This window comes from Hipposideros armiger, unplaced genomic scaffold, assembly GCF_001890085.2.
Source record: "Hipposideros armiger isolate ML-2016 unplaced genomic scaffold, ASM189008v1 scaffold_58, whole genome shotgun sequence".
NCBI classification, from domain to species: Eukaryota; Metazoa; Chordata; class Mammalia; order Chiroptera; family Hipposideridae; genus Hipposideros; species Hipposideros armiger.
Window position 1 is genome coordinate 1,048,802 of NW_017731408.1, and position 18,853 is coordinate 1,067,654.

General features: G+C 42.8%; 1 protein-coding gene across 10 annotated transcripts in view; it reads left to right on the plus strand.

The window, feature by feature from the left end:
• Positions 1-333: 333 nt before the first annotated feature.
• The window catches only part of DCLK2 (doublecortin like kinase 2), a 138,373-nt gene continuing 119,853 nt past the window's right edge, over positions 334-18,853 (plus strand). For 6 of the 10 annotated variants that reach the window (XR_002123862.1, XR_002123863.1, XR_002123861.1 and 3 more), the window contains exon 1: positions 334-1,568. Coding sequence is in view for 7 of the 10 variants with exons in the window: in XM_019641172.1 (XP_019496717.1) it covers positions 1,148-1,568 (421 nt within the window). In the remaining 3 variants the exon portion in view is untranslated. The remainder of the gene's footprint in view (positions 1,569-18,853) is intronic. The other 4 variants (XM_019641178.1, XM_019641179.1, XM_019641173.1 and 1 more) reach the window with 3 other exon arrangements.

Genomic DNA, 18,853 nt, shown 5'->3' on the forward strand with positions numbered 1-18,853 from the left:
AAATATTAAAATTGGTGCCCAAAGTCAATGTCATGTTTCAAATGTCTGTCCTAGTTTGGCTTCGATTCCTCATTTGGAAGCTGGCTGAGGGATGTGATCCCTGCCCTTGAATCTCCTTCCTTTGTGGGTTTTTTTTTTTTTTTCCTGGTTGCGCGTCTACGTTTCCCAGGCGGGGGAGCGCGTGCGGCGGCTGCGCCTATTAGCGCGCCGCGCGGGTCTGTAGCTGTCAGGCGGCCGGGCTGCTTAGGACCCAGGGGGAGCCGCTCCTCTCGCGCCGCAGCTCCTTCGCGCGTCCGCGCGGACCGGCCCAGCCCCCTCCTCCTCCTCGCTCAGCTCCCTGCCGACGCTCCCTGGTTTTGGCATCCCTTGGGGGCAAGAAGCCCCCTCCAGCCCTGGCAGCGGGCCGGGCCCGCGTCGTAGAGGAACCCGGGCGCGGATGCGCTCTGGCGGGCTGGGCCGGTCGGCCGCGTGGGAGGCGGGCTGCATTATTTCCCGCTAGGGCCGGACTCGGCAGCGGGAGGGAGCCCCGCACGGCGCCCCTCGGGCAGGGCCTGCGGGCGAGCGCGGCGGCGGCGCCGCAGCGGGGCCTGGAGCCGGGCGCGTGGGCGGGCCGGGCTGTGCGCGCCGCCCCCACGGGCCCGCGACGCCGCTCCCACGCTCCCAGCCCCTCCCCCCTTCCTTCCTTCCTTCCCCGCTGCGCTCCCGGGAGCCGCCGGCGGACGCGAGCCGCGCTGGGCGGGCGAGCTTTGTGTGCGCCCGCGGGCCCGGGGCGAGCCTCGGGCGGCCCAGCTTGGCGGCTCCCGGCCGGCTCCCGAGCGGGAGCTGTGAGGCGTGGCTGGGCGAAGGAGGCGTGGGGCCCCCCGGCGGGCGGGAGGGACCGAGCCGGCGGGGCTGGACAATGAGCCCGGTAGCTCCACGCTGCGGTCACTTTTAGGGGGGGGCGCGGGCCGGCCGGTGCATCCGCAGCTCAGCGGCCCCACCTGCGAGGAGAGGGCGGGACGCCAGAACCAGGTGTCCCAGCGCCTTAAGGCCCCGCGCAATCTGGCATCCCTGAGCTGGTTCTCGCATTGACACGAGGCTACCTGCAAGCTTTAGCTAGGACTTCTTTTTTTTTTTTTTTTTCCGGGGAGCCCTTGGAGCAGCCGCGATGGCCAGTACCAGGAGTATTGAACTGGAGCACTTTGAGGAACGGGACAAAAGACCGCGACCCGGGTCGCGGAGAGGGGCGCCCAGCTCCTCCGGGGGCAGTAGCAGCTCGGGCCCCAAGGGCAACGGGCTCATCCCCAGCCCGGCGCACAGTGCCCACTGCAGCTTCTACCGCACGCGGACCCTGCAGGCCCTGAGCTCGGAAAAAAAGGCCAAGAAGGCGCGCTTCTACCGGAATGGGGACCGCTACTTCAAGGGCCTGCTGTTTGCCATCTCCAGCGACCGCTTCCGGTCCTTCGATGCCCTGCTCATGGAGCTCACCCGCTCCCTGTCGGACAACGTGAACCTGCCTCAGGGTGTCCGCACCATCTACACCATCGACGGCAGCAGGAAGGTCACCAGCCTGGATGAGCTGCTGGAAGGTAGGAGGGGAGGGCCCGGCGCGGCAGGTGCGGCCCAGCAGGTGCAGCGGCCGCGGGCCCGCGCTCACCTGCCTGCCCCGCACTGGGGGAAGCCTGCAGGGTGTCTTCTAGGCGGCCACGGGGAATTGGATGGTTCTCTGCTTTTTCCTAAACGCTGTGTGGAGCGCGCTCCCACCTATATGCTGATTGTCCTTCCCAAGAGATTTGCCTTAAAAAAAAATAACAAAGAGAGGAAAATCCTAATTGCTTTGGTGACATCTCTTAAAATTGACGAACTTGTTTTTTGTTTTGTTTTGCTTTTGAAGTGCAAACTATTTGAGAAAGCGCTCTCTGGTGAAGATCTAGGTAGCCCTTTAGTTAAGAAGCTATCTGTTCCGCCTTCTCTGTGGACCCCAGTGCAGGCACCTGTAGTGTTCCAGCGTCTGGGGCCCTATTGTATCTGCTTTATTCAGAAGCTGTGGTGGTGAAACGCTCTAGGTTGGCTTCCCTGGTTTGGCTTGCAGCAGAAGTTACATGAGGTCAGGAGGGGTGATCCTAGGCAATGGTTCTCAACCTTGGCTGCATCTTAAGTCACTGGGGACTTTAAAAAATATGGGTGCCTGCTCCCCCCGCCATGTTAATGTAATTGGATGTAATTGGTTTGGGGGTGTGGCCTGGGCCATCCTGAGTTTTAAAAGCTCCCCAGGTGATTGCAATGTGTAGCCAAGGATGAAAACCACTGTGCTAAAGGGTTTTCCGCATTTGGTTGGTATTAAGGTGAATCAAGGCCAATCTCTTGCCTCCTCTCCCACCGAATTTAGCTAGTTAGGATGATAGAGGCCACTGGAGTCAGCTGTTGGTGCTTATTATACATTAGTAATCCTAGAGTGTCAACCATCATTCACTCAAAGGGACTCATTGGCTGTATGTTGTGTTATCCTTGCATTCCTGCAATATTTACTCTTCTTTAAGGGACAAAAAAAGGATTACTAAGTACAGGCATACCTAGGAGATATTGTGCGTTTGGTTCCAGACCACCACAATAAAGACAGTATCACAATAAAGCAAGTCGTAATCTTTTTGCTGGCAGAGGGTCTTGTAAAAACAAACAAACAAAACGGATGGGGGGGGGCAACATTTGCAAAGTGCAGTAAAGCAAAGTGCCAGTAAAACACGTTATGCCTGTAGTTAAGAACCTGTTTCCAGATCTAAACAGCACCTGTTAAGATCAGACAGAACCCAAGCATTTGCTAACTGCATGTTTCCATGCAGTCTGCTCTCCTGCATCTTTCTTAATACAAATGGCACATCCCATGCAAGTCATAGTGATATTGGCTTGGCAGGGAAAGGAAACTGAACTTGGATCCAAGTGTTTTTCTTACATTATTCCATCATATTCTTGTATTATGTTCTGAAGGCAACATGCCCATTTTACATATGCGCAAACTTAAGCAACATGCGTTGCCCCACAGTACCTGCAGTATGTGCTCTTTTGCCTACAATTCACTTTTAATAAATTGATGTAGCCACACTGCTGAGTCCTGGAGGTGGTTGAGTTTCTCTAGTTAGTCACTGTTACCAGAAGTTTTTCTTGCCCTGTCTTAGATGAGGACCCAGCCCAAATTAAGTTGTCTCTTCAGTCTATGTGTGTGATCACATATTCACTTGGTTGGTTGTGGGTTTTGGTTTTAAGGCTTCCTGAGGAGGTGATGACAACCATAGCAGTGTAAGTAAAATAAAGATACATTGTTAAAAGGGCTGTGTGGCTTTTCTTTATGGTGTTACATACTTAAGAGCAACAATTGCTAGATATTTCAAAATAGAGAAACACAAATAACACATTTTCTGACTGATCCAACCCTGCATTAGCAGCTCTGTGAAGGGATCTAGGCAATACCTATTGATTAAGCACTCATCACTACCATGCCCTTGGGATACTGTGCCTGGTGTGGTCTGAGGAGGGACAACAATTTTAATACCTTCCTCTGAAGTAATTTTAATAGTGTATTTGCTGCATGACATTAATGTACTCCAAAGGGTAATATCATCATTGGGGAGATGGTCAAATAACCATTATTCACAATAATAAGAACACATATTGTACATTTTTTGGTCATTGCTCAGGCTGTGCATGGTCCACTGAGTTTGATTCTCAAACTGTAGCTTCAACTCTGAATAGAAGATTGACATTTTCTAATCATTCATTTACTGATTTTTGGACCACAAGAAACCATAAGTCTATGTAGAATTCAAATTACACCCCCATATGATAAATAATGATATGACATATATACTTGGACAACAGAAACGTTTGTCTAGTCTCGCCAATGCCCACTTGTTTCAAGCAGTATTCACTTACTGCAAAAGACGAAAATGTGGCTATTTCTTTTGTCATAGTGGCATTCTCTCTGACAATGGATCTTTGTCTAAGTCTTGAATTTTCCAGAAAATGAGTGCACTGCCCTGTTGCAAGAGAGTTTTTTAAAAAGAACCATTAATGCTTAATATCAGTCATTTGAGAATTTAAATAGTTTAAACTTTTAATTAAAATTGTGTGCTCGACTGTTCAGATTTATCATGCAGGAGAACTTACCAACTATCTTATGAAGATTTTGTTTGCATCAGTAAAAATTTGTGTGTAGTATTGCCCATGTTGAAAAAATTGACTGCTTTCTTTCATCTTAGTTTACCTTTTTAAATTAAGATTCGCTGGTAATATTTTTTACACCATAATGTTTGACTCTTTTCTGCTTCTTTCATCCCATGAACTTTGTGGTTTAGGAGATGTTGTTTTAGTGAAGAATAGAGAGTGATGAGTAAGACTGCCAGTGTGAGCACTCTTTCAGAACCCCAATCCCACTGAACTCAGATGACAAAAGAAATTTGCATGGCCCAGATTTTTTTTCCCCCCTGCTCTTGACCTTGAGAGTCTCTGGCAACTACAGTGTTCAGGTGTTGGCTGGCACTGCCCCTGCCTTTCAGTAACCAGCAGGCATCTCCAGCCTATTGGCTTACCTCCCTTGCTGGATTAATTTCACCGAGTTGGTGCTGTGTATCTCTGTAGCCCTGTTTATTTAAAACTGGATGGGGACCTTCTCTCAGAGGAGGACTGTTAGTCATAGTTGTCAATATTGAGAAAATCAGGCTGAGCTGTCTGAAGCCATGAGCCAGCCAAATTTGTAGCATCTCTGAGAGATAACTGAGGATGTCCAGGTGACTCATTCTTACGTTCTCATGTTCAGGGCTAAGAGTCAGAACTCCTTGTCTTAGCTTTGTTCCATGAGTGTTCTCCCCTTCCGCACATTTTGGCTGTATTGGTCAATGTTTGATGTCCTATGGAGAGATGCCCAAGGATAGTAGAAACAATGCCTGACAAAGTCAGGACCCCTGGGTTCTCCTGACTGTGGGTTTGAGAAAACTTACCTCAGTTCTCTGGCCTTCTGTGTCCTTTTCTGTTGAATGAGAAGTTGGCAGATCCCCTCTCTAAGGTAAATCCCTTCTCATCTGAAATTGCATGCCCTCCCCCTACCTACGTGGCTATCTACTGAGTGTATGATGTCCTGGGCTGCCTTTCCCCACCCAGAACCCATCTTCCAGAAAATGGACAAGGCTGCAGCTGTCCTCCAACCAAGCAAGGAGTGGGTGTGTGGCTTCGATGAAGTGTTTGCTGGGAGCCAAAATAATTATGAATAGCTACCATGCTCTGCCTCTCGCATCCCAAAATATTGTTTTGTGTTATTTCTTCCTGTTATTCTTCAGTCAACATAAATATGCTGATTGAATTTTTTGGCATGTGAGAGAATGTCTATGATTTTGATAAGTGATACTTCCATTCTTTCATTAAGTTAACTTGAAGATTGGCATGAATTAACTTGAATTTAAAAAAAAATGAGGTTCTGAAGAAAGCAAGACTTCAAGTTTCTGACGTTCTCTTACTAAACCTACTTTATTGAATCTGGTTAAGTCAATGTCTTTGAAGGCGTTAAACCATGATGTAGTTACTGAGAGAGTTTTTTCCTTCAATAAAAACAAGTCTTCCAAAGAACCCATATTATAGGGGTTTTTGTTCTCCCCTTGAAAGATAGGTTTTTATAGTAATAATAGAAACTGAGCTCTTGGAACTTGTATGGGCTAGGTTTCTTTCCTCATTGAGTTATAAGATATTTGCACATAGAAGTCAAAAGCGGTACACGTTAAAGGCATCTATGATGATTGGACATGGCAGTTTAACAGGGAATCTTAGGCCTTCAAAGCTTTCTCTACTTGGCACACTTCTAGGTTCTTCTTGAAGAATCTGCTTCAAATATCACCTCGGTATGAGGTCTCTTTCCAGACCTCAGGGATAATGGTCTCAAATACTTGTTGCTTGAGAGTATCTTTGTTATTCCAGGTGCTGGGGGTACAATTTTTCCCCTCAAGATGCCCTCATTCTAGAGGGAGAGAGATAGCAAACATGTACACACACACACACACACACACACACACGCGCGCGCGCGCGCGCGCGCACGCATGTGTCTCAGCTGAAGGGCTTCATTGGCCAGGATGATGAAAACATCTTCCCAGAGGAACAGATATTAGAGCCAAGGCCTGAGGTCAAGCTTATAACTCTTCCCTCTACTTCCAGCATTTTTCTTGACCTCTATTCTAACACTTTCCTTTGTCATTAGTGCTGTATTGGGTCTGTCTTTTGCGCTAGACTAAGAGCATTGTGAGGTCAGGGATCTTGGACACACAATAAATTCATTGAATAAATAGTCCAGAACATGATTTTACTTCTAAATATAAAATAAAATTTACTTATAAGTAAGTAATACATTTTACTTCTAAATAAATAGCCCCAAAATGATTTTATTTCCCTTAGCTGTCAAGGAGTTTTGTATGAATTAAGTTTGAATACAGTTGTTCCTGTGTATTTGTGAAAATAGGTATTTTGAAAAATTGAATTATATTTCAGATAAATCAAAGGTGCTGTGCTCAGTCATCATTGTGGAGAGAATGACTCTTTCATAATACCTGCTTCTATAAATTTGATTCTTCGCTTTATCTCATTTCCTTAAAACAGGGAAATTCAGATAATATAGCTGCAAAAAACTCTTTCCAGAAGAGAAATCTTTCATTTGGAGAAGAATTCTAAAGGGTTGGGGAAAGAAAAGGAATATTTGGGAAAGCATTTGTAAGATTAGAGTATGACATCATGACGCTCTGGTAGCTATAAGAAAAGAAAAATATTTTATGAGGTTTTGAACTATGGAAATAGATATTTTTATGTGTCTGTGATGTGAAATAAAGGAAACTAGACTCCCCTGGGCAGTGGTTGTCAAACTGCTTTCGTCATCGTGGGCAAGGCCAGGGGAGTTGCTGTAAGTCTGCACATCCTGGCTACCTCTCTTTCTCCTCACCCCACCCACACATGCTCCCACCACTTCTGTTTTTATCACTTCTGAGAAAATAAACAACTACCCTAAGGATTAGGGATCCTTTGCTTCTCGGCATTACTACCACTTATCAGATGTTTTACGTGCAATCATTGTGTGAGGTCCTTTATGCGTTGCATTGTCATCCCCATTTTACAGATTGGGAAGCTGAGACTCAGAGAGGATAAAGAAATTGCCCCATTGCACCAATCATGAGATGGAGTTGGAAGTTGAGGCCTTTCTTACTGGCTTTTGAATTTCTGTATTCCTATCTGCTATGTTCTACTACCTGTGAAGAAATGGGGTTCATTTCGACCCCTGAGGTTTACATAGGTCATAATAGATCAGCAATCCAGAGCTCTGTCACTGTGCAGCCAGACCTGTTAATCATTGATATTTGAGAAATGAAGATTGCAGCAGTCCACGTCACTGTCCGTATAAAGACAATTTTAGGATGCTTCCTGTATGGTTCCTGAAATAAAGTGCATCGCCCTCTGTACCTGCAAAGTAACATCTCTGCATTGGGATTCTGCAGAGTGGTCTTGCTTGACCTCGGTTTCCTCATCTGGAAAATGAAAGACAGGTTAGGTAAGTGCCAAGGCCCTTGTCCCCTTTAACGTTCAGTGATCATGCTAAATACTTCCGGGAATGGGAAAGAGCAGTGACCTTGGCTGTGTCTAGCTCCATGTCCCTCTTTAAAAATTGGCCAGGTTTTATGTTCAGATGTGTTTAGATGGGGTTCTTAGAACTCCCAGTAACCTATGGGAGGATCTTCTCCACAGAATGTTCTCAAGAAAGGGAAAATTACAAACCCAGTGAGGGCCAGGAGGACCCACAATCTTGTTTGTTTCTTCATCCCATGCAACAAGTATTTCTGGCACGTGATGTCTGATGATTAGTTTTACTTTTGTGCCATATACGAGTATAACATTTTAATCGGTGGACATAGGTAGATACAGGTGTTTTTAAAAATTAAAAGTTAACCCAGCCAGCTTGACAGGTGGCTGGAGATACAGAGGTAGAATAAGTTCATGCAAAAATCAACTATTCCTTGCACCTTCATATTTCAGTTTTTAAATAAGTTTTTATTCAAGAAAAAGATGCAATATATTGATAGTTTAACAGTTTATCAATTTGACTCGTGTCCAAGATGTCTGACTTGATTTTTCTCTTCAGGCATCTGGTAGAATCAAATTCTTCTGCCTTTATTTCGTGCGTGTGCGTGCGTGCGTGTGTGCGTGTGTGTGTGTGTGTGTGTGTGTGTGTGTGTGTGTGTGTGTGTGTTTAAGTCCTAGGATTATTCTAAGGCCGCTAATATTTTTAGTGTCTACTTTAAGTTTTCTGGTGTAACCAAAACTTAGTTTGATTTACCTTGTGTGTTTATTCTTAAGTGTTATCTTTAGCAAATTTATTTCATATATACTTTTACTACAATCTGGTACCTTTTAAGTTCTATGAGTTGGAAATATTTTAAGGCTAGAATTTCTGTTCCTTAAGACATGCTATAATTTTTATTCCAATCCAGGGTATTTCATCCTGTTTGCCATGTCTTCTGCAGCCTAAATCAGCAGGCTGGTCATATTTTAACTTTTCAGAAGCTACTCTCTTATGGAATGAAGGTGTAGGAAAATACTGGTTTGTGAGATCAACTTAAGGACTTTTGATTACACTATAACAGTTACTAACATTTCAAACAATGTGACTAAAATTATCTCTAAGTATGACCTACTGTGCTACCTTTTGGTTATATGTTGATTAAATTGTGATCACTTGCAACCAAAGTATATCACAATAGAAGTTTTCAAGTATTGTCATTGATTTATCTCTTCCTTTACTATGTATGTTTTACAAACCTCAGACTATTTTATTAAATAACAAGAGTAACTATTTCTTAAAGGCAGTGATTGATGCACCCTTTATCAGTACCCTTGCCCATCAGCTGGGTCCTTTTACTTCACAGTATTTTACCTTACCTGCGCAAGAATGAAGAACAGAAAAGGGAAGTAAGTTATGGAAGCTTACTGGTGATTTTACTTGTGTTCATCAAGCTTCTGTACAAGAACGAACCTGGGAAATAGCCTAATGTAAACTTATCTCTTACTAGTTCAGTGATCAATGCCAATAGCCAGAAGACTCCCCAGGAACCCTAGAATGTGCATCAAACACGGAGCAGAGTGCTGGCGTGATAAACAGTAGTGGTCCTCAGCATCTTAAACCGCAGTGTGTGTCCTTGTAACTCCCCCCCCGCCCCATAATTCTGGAGCCACTATTTAGACCTACCTAAGGCTCAGCCTGCTTCTACATGACAGCCCTTCAGATATTTTGCTACAGTGCTCATGTGTTCCTCTGTTATTCCCTCTTACCTCCCATCCCCGGAACATCACCTCTTTTTTTGGATAAACATCTGGTTTTGAACCCTCCATCGCTTGCACTGAATCTTTTCAAGCCATCCTCATTATCAATCACTTGCTTAAAACTGGGGCCAAGTCTTCCTCTTAGACTCACAGTGAGGTTTAAGGGTTGGAGGAGGAAGGTGTTAACAAAAGCCTAAAGAAGTTTGGGAAATCCTGTTGAGGAAGGTTTTATCTCTGCTCAGATGATGAGCTAATTAAAGGACTGATCCTATATCCATTATGCTCCAGTTTATTTGCAAATACTAGTAGATGGGCGGGTTTTGGTTTAAAGATCTCGGGGTGTCTCTGTCTCTGTCTCTCTCTCTCTTTCTCTCTCTCTCTCTCTCTCTCTCTCTCTCTCTCTCATCAATATCCTTAAGATTTTGGTGTTTCTGAAACTTTAGAGATGTTTGGGATACTTAAAAATGAAAATAATGTAAAAACCTAACAGCCAAATTGCAGGAGCATGGTATTGCTTCAGTTACTTTAATTACATTGTCACTTAAATATTGGTAAATATAAGGTAGGTGTCCTTATGCATCTAGGTTTTACACACCCATACGACCTAAACACATTGATAATATAAATACTAATAAAACTGTATAAACACTAAAAATGCAAATTAGCCACATAAAGCTACAGACACTATTTGCTCAAATTGTTGTTCCCAGCATGGCTGTGGTGCTGAATGCTGAGTTCCGTGTGCTGCATTTCAGAATGCCATGGATTGAGGGTTGTGCACTGCTAGTGAGCTTTCATTCCTGCAGAGTAAAATTATGTCCTCTGGCCTTCACTTGCTGTGCACATGTCTTTTGCATAGATTGAGTCCACTTTTTCCTTGGTAACTGCCAACAAAGTTCCAGCCGTTGATGCCAGAAGAGCTGAGACGGTGGACATAGAGTGGGCCGGCTGTACTTGATTTAGAAGGAGTTGTTCCAGAACGGGATGATGCAAACATTTTCAGCCTTATCATCCAAATAAGCACAGAATTAAAATTGCCAAAGGTGAACTCTTGTAGATGGCGGGGTATAGTTGGCTCAGGTGTGAGGAGCAAAAAGACAAATAATGGATCTGATTTGTAGGTTCCGTCCTACCAGGAGATTAGATACAATTTCTTTTTCTCAGTGGGTAAGCTTTAAAGCTTTTTGATTAGTGAGTAGGGTTTTTTGTTTTTATTTTTACATAATTTGTTTTGGTCATAAACTCTTCCCAAATTTTAATTCCAAATGTGGATTTGTGGGCATACTTCATAGATACTCAGGGGTTCAAGTAGCTTTTGTAACCTTTTCTCAGTGGAGAGTGTCGTCTGCACAACTGGATGTGACTTTAGGAACCGACTTGTTTCAGCCACTGCCTTTAGATGTACTGAAAGAGCATGGGGCTGAAAGATCTCAATTTGTACCCTCAGCCCTTGCAGGAACGGCCACTAGATTCATTTTGCGGATGTGACAGATAGCAATGGACCGGAGACACAGCACTTGAGTGCAGAGTGGGGACAGCATCCAGGACAGAGCACTGCACTCTGTGTTACTCTCCTGATTCCCAGACGTTTCAGTCCTGGCCACTGTACAGTTTGGATACAAACCCAATTAAACCAATTTGCCACAGCAGAATAATAAATCCATCTTACTTTTCCTCATCCTTTATTTTTCTTAACTAGCCAGGTGTGGGGAGCTTGTCTCTGTTGTGCTTTAAGATGGAGGTATGCACACTCTAAGCCACCCAGTAGGACGCTCTCACAAATACTGTACTTGACAAAGGACATCAAACTGTCTTGTAGATGCAACATATCTGACTTTATTTTCCTTGGTTACCTTTCTTTGGAAATAATTTTTGTCTCAGTTTTGGAAGTTAGGAAATAATTTAGGTTCCTAAGATTTTTACCAATATTAGACCTAAAGTGTCAGTCATGCTTTCTTTTCTCTCTTCTTTTTCTATGCTGCCATATTTAAATCAGGGGGTGGGGGAGCTTTTCTCTAAGATTGAAGAGTCCTTGTACTATATAGACTTATAAACAAGTTTTCCTTTTCATCATAAAAGTCAGTGATGGCTTCCCCTACAAGAGTTAGGGATAGTCTCCATGTCCAAAGTTTGTGTAACTGATTTTCTGCCCTGAATATCAAATAGTTTAGAATTACAAACTATTAGTGGCGTTAGGCAGTTCATGTATATATTTTAACAAAGGTGGATGAAAGCCTTTATAGTAACTGATAGAAAAATAGGGTAAAACATGCTGTTACTGAATTTCCAACTGCATAAGATTGCATGTAGTTATTTGTAATTTCTAACACTAAGGTAACATTTTAAATGTTGAGAGATTACTATGATTTAACTATTAAAATATTATGTACATGAGTTAAAACATGTTTAAGCCATATATAAAAATACATTAAAACATATATGAGCTATAAACACATACACACACACATACATACATGTATAAACACACACACAGAACCCATTGATTGAAAGCCATTCCATTTATTAAACTAAAAAAATGCCCTTGGACTCTTAATGCTTTGATGGTCTGAAGTGAAGAAAAATGTTGGTACGTACTAGCGGTCGCTCTCATATCCTGCGTCTTCCCTATCTGCCTTAGCTTGCCTTTGATGGGCGGGCATGAACCAGGAGTATCTCAGGCCACGCACACCTCCCAGGGTCATTTTGTGTAAACAGCTACACTGTGCAAATGTTCTACCTAGAAGTCATGCAATTCCAAACTTTGAGATGTGTAAGATCGTTTTGAAAATATGCATTGTTGTCATCACTTAGACAAACATGTTTTTAATGCCTGTTATGTACCAGGCTACTGTGCTAGATGTGGGTAAAATGGAAAAGGTACAGTCAGTTTTTTCAAGGAGCAGTGGTTTGTCACGAGAGATTGTTTTCAAAGTCACTTGTGAAATTAAAAAAAAAAAATAGCTACTCACATGTTCTGGCACACCTTCCAGTGATTCTGCTTCAGTTGAACTGTGGTGAGGCCTGGGCATCTGTACTTACACAACAAAATCACCTGATTAAAAACAAAATTCTTCACTCATAACCACTGGAAGAGACAGATACAGAATAAATGATTATAAGAAATGAACACATTGTAAGCTCAGGGTACAAGAGGACCCAAGAGTGACATAATTTTTGAAATTTTATTTTAAAATTATGAAACGTAATTTTACAGAAAGTTCATAAAGTATCTTTTTACAGCCTAGTGAGTTATTAGGATGTGGACAACTTGATGCTTACCCGCCATGAGAACAGCAGAGGACTGCCAGAACCTAACAGGCTCTCCCTGCGCCGCTTCCCAGTTATAACTCTTACAAGGTTATAGTAGCCTCACTTTTGCTTTTCTTCATATTTTTGCCACCAATGGAGACATATATCAATATATGTTAATTTTGTCTGTTTTGAACTCTCTAGAAATTGAATCCTACTGCATGTCTTCTTTTATCATCTTCTGCTCACCACTGTTTGTAAAATCCATCCAAGTTCTTGGCATGTAACTTAATTGTTCATTTTCATTATCATGTAGTAAGTAGTACATTATATGTGCACACCACAATCTATGGTGGATGTGTGGATTGATTCTCATCTTTGGCTATTGAGAAATACGTCTATGAACGTGTGTGTGTGTGTGTGTGTGTGTGTGTGTGTGTGTGTGTGTGTGTGTAGAGAGAGAGAGGTAGGGAGCATAGATCTATAGTCTGCTGCCCGTATGCATCCCTTTCCCCAGGGTACTGTGCTGGGGTGGATTTCTGGGTTATCTGTGTATATTGGCAGCTTAGTAATAGATAATGCAACCTGTTTTCTCTAAGTGATTGAACCAATTTAAAACCCTTCCAGCAATACACGGAAGTTCTGCTTTCCTTCCTTGCCAGTGGTAATTTATCTTGACAGGTCAGTGAGAAAGAGGCCAGGCAGCAGGAGGAGGAGGAAGGTTATTTCAGGTACAGGAGAAGGAATGAAAATAAGGCATGATGAATTTGAAGGAAACTGCAAACCTACTGGCATGACTAACTCAGGAGCCCGTGGGAACGTGGTGGGAGATGGGGCTGGGAGTGGGTGACGTGCCGAGGAGTTCGTCCTGTGTTCTAAAGGCGGAGAAGCAGGCAGGAGACATCAGATCTACATTTTACAAACCTCGCTGTGACAGCTCTGTGGAGGATGATGGGGTGGGACCTGGCACCTCGAGTTTAGCTGCTCAATCCATCCACGAAGAAATAAGCGAAGGCAGAGTTGAGGGGGCTGGATTCCAGAGGAGCTTAAACCAAAGTCAACAGTTTTGCCAATTCTGTTGAATGTGGGGAAAGGGGGAAGAGAAGCAGGGGTCTTGGTTTTTGCTTAGGTGAAGGTTTAGGTGGTGATTTCCTTCAGTCAGCTGTGGAATTCAGGAAGAAGAGCGTTTGAGGTCAGGATGGCAGTAATGGGGAAGTTATGAAGTTAGTTTTAGACATGTGGCATGTGAGCTATCCACAGAATATCTAGTAGAGATGTTCTGTAAGTGGTTTGAATTCAAGATAAAGGACCAGGCTGGGGATGTCCTCAATCTTTGAGTCCTCAGAGTGGTGGTTGAAGCCAGGGCGGGTGAATGAACTTCCCAGGAAGAATCTAAGGGGATGGGAGATGCCTGGATGGATGGCAGACGAGGGTCCTGGACAGCAGGCCAAGGAGCATTCAAAGGAGTAAGAGGTAAACCAGAAGGAATTGGATCCTGGAAGCCAAGGGGAAAGGTTATGCAGGGAGAGAATCACGACTGGTGGCCAGTGCCCTCAGAAAGCACCAAATGAAACCAGAAAGATGTCCTTGGTGGTTCGCAGTTAGGAAGGAAGTACTTGGGGATCAGGGCTAACAGTATTTCAGCCAGTGGAGTGCAGGGAGCCGAAGTGAAGGCCGCAGTGAGTGGCTTAAGAGCAAATACTGGGTGAGGAAGTAGAAAACACATGAGGAGGGCTTTCCTTAAATTTTTTTAAATTTTGTAATTACAGTTGACATTCAGTATTAGTTTTTGGTGTACAGCATAGTGGTTAAACATTTATGGAACTTATGAAATGATCTCTCTGATAAGTCTAGTACCCACTTGACACCGTATATAGTTATTATAATGTTATTGACTATCATCCTGTGCTATACTTGACATCCCTGTGACTAGTTTGTAACTGCCAGTTTGTCCTTCTTAATCCCTTCACCTTTTTCATCCAGCACCCAACCCCCCTCCCATCTGGTAACCATCAGTTTGTTCTCTGTATCTTTGAATCTGTTTCCACTTTGTTTGTTTGTTTCTTAGATTTCACATATAAGTGAAATCATATGGTATTTCTTTCTCTGTCTGACTTATTTCACTTGGCATAATATCCTCTAGGTCTATCCAAGTCGCAAATGGTAAATTTTCATTATTTTTTATGACTGAGTAATATTCCATTATATAAATGTACCACATGTTTTTTATGCAATCATCTGTCAACGGATACTTACGTTTCCTCCATATCTTGGCTATTGTAAATAATGCTGCAATGAACATAGGATTCATATATCTTTTAGAATTTGTTTTCAGGATTTCTTCAGATAAATACCCAGAAGTGGGATTACTGAGTCATAAGGTAATTCTATTTTTAATTTTTTGAGGAACCTCTATACTGATTTCCATAGTGGCTGCACCAGTCTGCAGTCCCACTGACAGTACATGAGGGTTCCCTTTTCTCCACATCCTCACCAGCACTTGTTGTTTGTTAATTTATTGATAATAGCCATTCTGACAGGTGTGAGATGATATCTCCTTGTGATTTTAATTTGAATTTCTCTGATGGTTAGTGACATTGAACATCTTTTCATATGTTAATTGGCCATCGGTATGTCCTTTTTGGAGAAATGGCTATTGAGGTTCACTGCCCATTTTTTAATTGGATTGTTGGTTTCATTTGGTGTTAAGTTTCTGTAGTTCTATATAAATTTTGGATATTAACCCCTTATTGGATATATCATTGGTGATTACTTTCTCCCATTGAATAGGAATATCTTTTTGTTTGTTGATGGTTTTCTCAACTATGCAAAAACTTGTTAGTTTGATGAAGTTCCATTTGTCTAGTTTTCTTTTGTTGCCCTTGCCCAAGAAGACATACCCAAAAAATTATTGCTAAGAGCATTGTCAAAGAGTTTGCTTCCTAAAATTTCTTCCAGGAGTTTTATGGTTTCAGGTCTTACATTTAAGTCTCTAATCCATTTTGAGTGTATTCTTGTGTATGGTATAAAAGGTGGTCTAGTTTCATTTTTTTTTTTTTTGCATATATCTGCTCAGTTTTCCCAACACCATTTACTGGATAGACTGTCTTTACCCCATTGTATATTCTTGCCCCCTTTGTCATAGACTAAATGACCAAATAGGTGTGGGTGGGTTTATTTCTGGGCTCTATTCTGTTCCATTCATCTAGGTCTCTGTTTTTATGTCAGTACCATGCTGTTTTGATTACTGTAGCTTTGTAGTATAGTTTTATATCAAGTTGAGTGATACCTCCAACTTTGTTCCTCTTTCTCAAGGTTGCTTTGGGTATTCATTGTCTTTTGTAGCTTCACTAAGGAGTGCTCTTGAACTGTGAAGAGAATGGAAGCCAAAAGCACATTAGGTAGAATGGGATGAGGAATCCCAATGAAGAGGGGGAGGATCTGTGTATGTGTTTCAGGTTGGAGACACTGTGTAATCCTGTAGAGAGGGCTGTCTAGTTACAGGAGGAAAGAAATGAATGAATGCCCTTGGAATCTCAGCATGAGGAGAGGGCGGGGCCCAAATCCCCTTAGAGGGACTTACCACTGACTAAGAAGAGGGTATCCTTATCCCTAAAAAGGGAGAGGAGGGGGGGGGAAATTGACACAGGCTGAAATATATTTTTAGGAATGAAGATTTTCAGAGAACAAGGAATTGGGGGGTTCCTAGCTTTTAATAGCCATTTGCCTCTTAAAAAGGAGGCAGTTCATGTGATTAAGGATGAAAATTAATGGTTAACAAGTACCCAGGTTATATTACACAGCTGTGGACACTTAGTTTGTCAGCCTGCTAAAGATGAAGTAATACAAAATGTCTTTGAACAAACGTCAATGGAAAGAGGCTGTAGCTATGGCGCTGGAGTGAGTCTTAAAGGAAACTGTAAGGCTTTCTGTTCCATTCCGTGCTTGACAACAATCACATTGGATAACCAACTTATGCGTCTATCCACCTCTTTCTGTACCATAAGCAAATCCTCTTGGTATGTAGTATTCACATGGTCATAATTTTCAAAATGATTTCCTCTTAATATCTTACAGTCAAAGAACTGTTATTAGAGAGACAGCACGTACACATGCATGCACAGGAGATAGATAGGGAAGGAGAGAGGGAGGGAAGGAGGGACAGAGAGAGAGAGAGAGAGAGAGAGACAGAGAGAGAATATGAATGAATGAATGAATGAATGAGTAAATGAATTTCAATTCTCTTCAGCCAGAGACCACCAGGAACACACCTACAGTTGAGTAAGTTGGGCTTATTACTCATTGCGGCAAGGAAGAATAGACATAATATGATGTCATAGGGTGTCTCATTAAAACTAAGACAGAGTTTTAGACCTGTCATAGAAATGGGCTTTGGCTGGATAATTTCAAGGCGGATCTAAGGAAACAGGGACTCATTCTGTATTGGGTGCTGTGAGAAGGTAGGGTCATTCTATGACTGGGAAGCTCATTCAATCTTAGAGGGAAGGCACACTGAGGAAAAAGCTGTGCTTGGTAAAGGATTGGCAGTCACTCACTGACTGTGAGACGGGGATGTTTGGCATTATGTGGGTTGCCCAGTGACTTTGTTTTTATGTCATTTTATCACAGTCTCAGAGTAACTTTGTTTGACACAGATGTTCTGTGAGATTATATCCCATGGGAGGACACAGGTCTGAGCATCAGACCATCTTGTAATGACACTGAGTCCAGCTATGAATGTCAGATCAGTTCTGGACTTGAGGGACTGCTTTATTTTTCTTATGTCCACATATAAGATATATATTATGTATGTATGTGTGTACATATATATACATACACATAAACATTTATATCCTAGTTTAACTCTAATTTTTAATGAGGCCTTATCCTTGTCTTACATGGGCAAATGCAGTATTAACATGTACGTATTGGTAAGAGTTAAAACTTTTGCTCATAATATTTTTCACCAGTATATCAAGACTCATTACTTTAGGATATACTTTTTCAGCTGTATCAGTAGCATAAAATGCACTTCCACTTGGAAAACTTGTTATATTTCTGGAATGAGCAGAAAACAGAAGATTCTTGCATTGATCCAGGTGAGAAGTGGGTGGGAATGGGGGCAGACAGGAGGGGCACTTTTAGAAATATTTAAAGGATAGCGTGGACAGAGCTTGATGTCAGGGTGTAGCGTGTAGGGAAGCCAGAAGAATGGAGGATGACGCCTAGGTTTCTAGCTGAATAGTTTGAGTAGGAAGTGAAGTTCACCTGGATGGGGCGGAAGGGAGGAGTGACAAACTGGCAGGGGAGGAGCAAACCTTAAACAAAAATCCCTACCGTGGTATGAATCGGGATGGAAGGAGGCTGATTGCTTCTAATCAATTTTCTAGATGCCTGGTATCTAACAGAATAATAATTCACTGTTTGATTAACAACGGGAGCTGTAACTGCCCAAGGAACCAAAATCTTACATTCTTTTGCCAGCGTATTCTCTCGCCCTGTTGGCAAATCTACATAAGTGAGAAAATAACAGTCAGGAGATTGTTCTTGGTCTGGGTGAGGGATATAACAAGGGAAGCTAGCCTGGGTATCATGGTGGCTATTAGTATAAGGTATGACATCTGTACTGTAGGGGTTGATGTGCCCAGTACACAGAAACACAGGCCTGACCTCAAAAACACCTCCTGAACCTCTGTACTGAACTTTTGAGTGTCAGTGATGCCAAATGGGTTTCATATCATGTCAGCACCTGGCAGGTGAACTGGCACATAGTAGATATTCAGGGCATATTGTGAAGGGGCGTCTAGACTTAATACAGGAGTCTTCTATGAACTATTATTTGCATCTCCTGTGGATGCAGGGAAGGGGTGTGGCTGTGTCTAGCAGGCATTGGCCAGCCCTGGTTCAAAGCCTTACATACTTATTATGGAACTGATCTATGAGTTTTTATTTTATTTCAGTGTTTCAAGGTTACTAGAGAGGATACAACTCAGGAACAACCAAATGGAAGAGATTCCTAGGGTGAGATATAGGAGTGGTGAGGGGGTGCAGAGCTTCCAGCGCCCTCTCCTGGAGGACACCATCTCAGCACCTCCATGCAGTGCCCAAACTATTGACCAACCGGGAAGTTCTGATCTATGAGTTTTTACTAGAAACACATGAAGGGAGGAAAGGAGAGAGGAAAGGAATTAAAATCTATGTGTAACTACACACAAACAAATGAAAAGACAGGCTTCCTTTCCCTATTTCATTCTGACATCCTGAACTCATGTAAAGAGGCAAAAAAAAA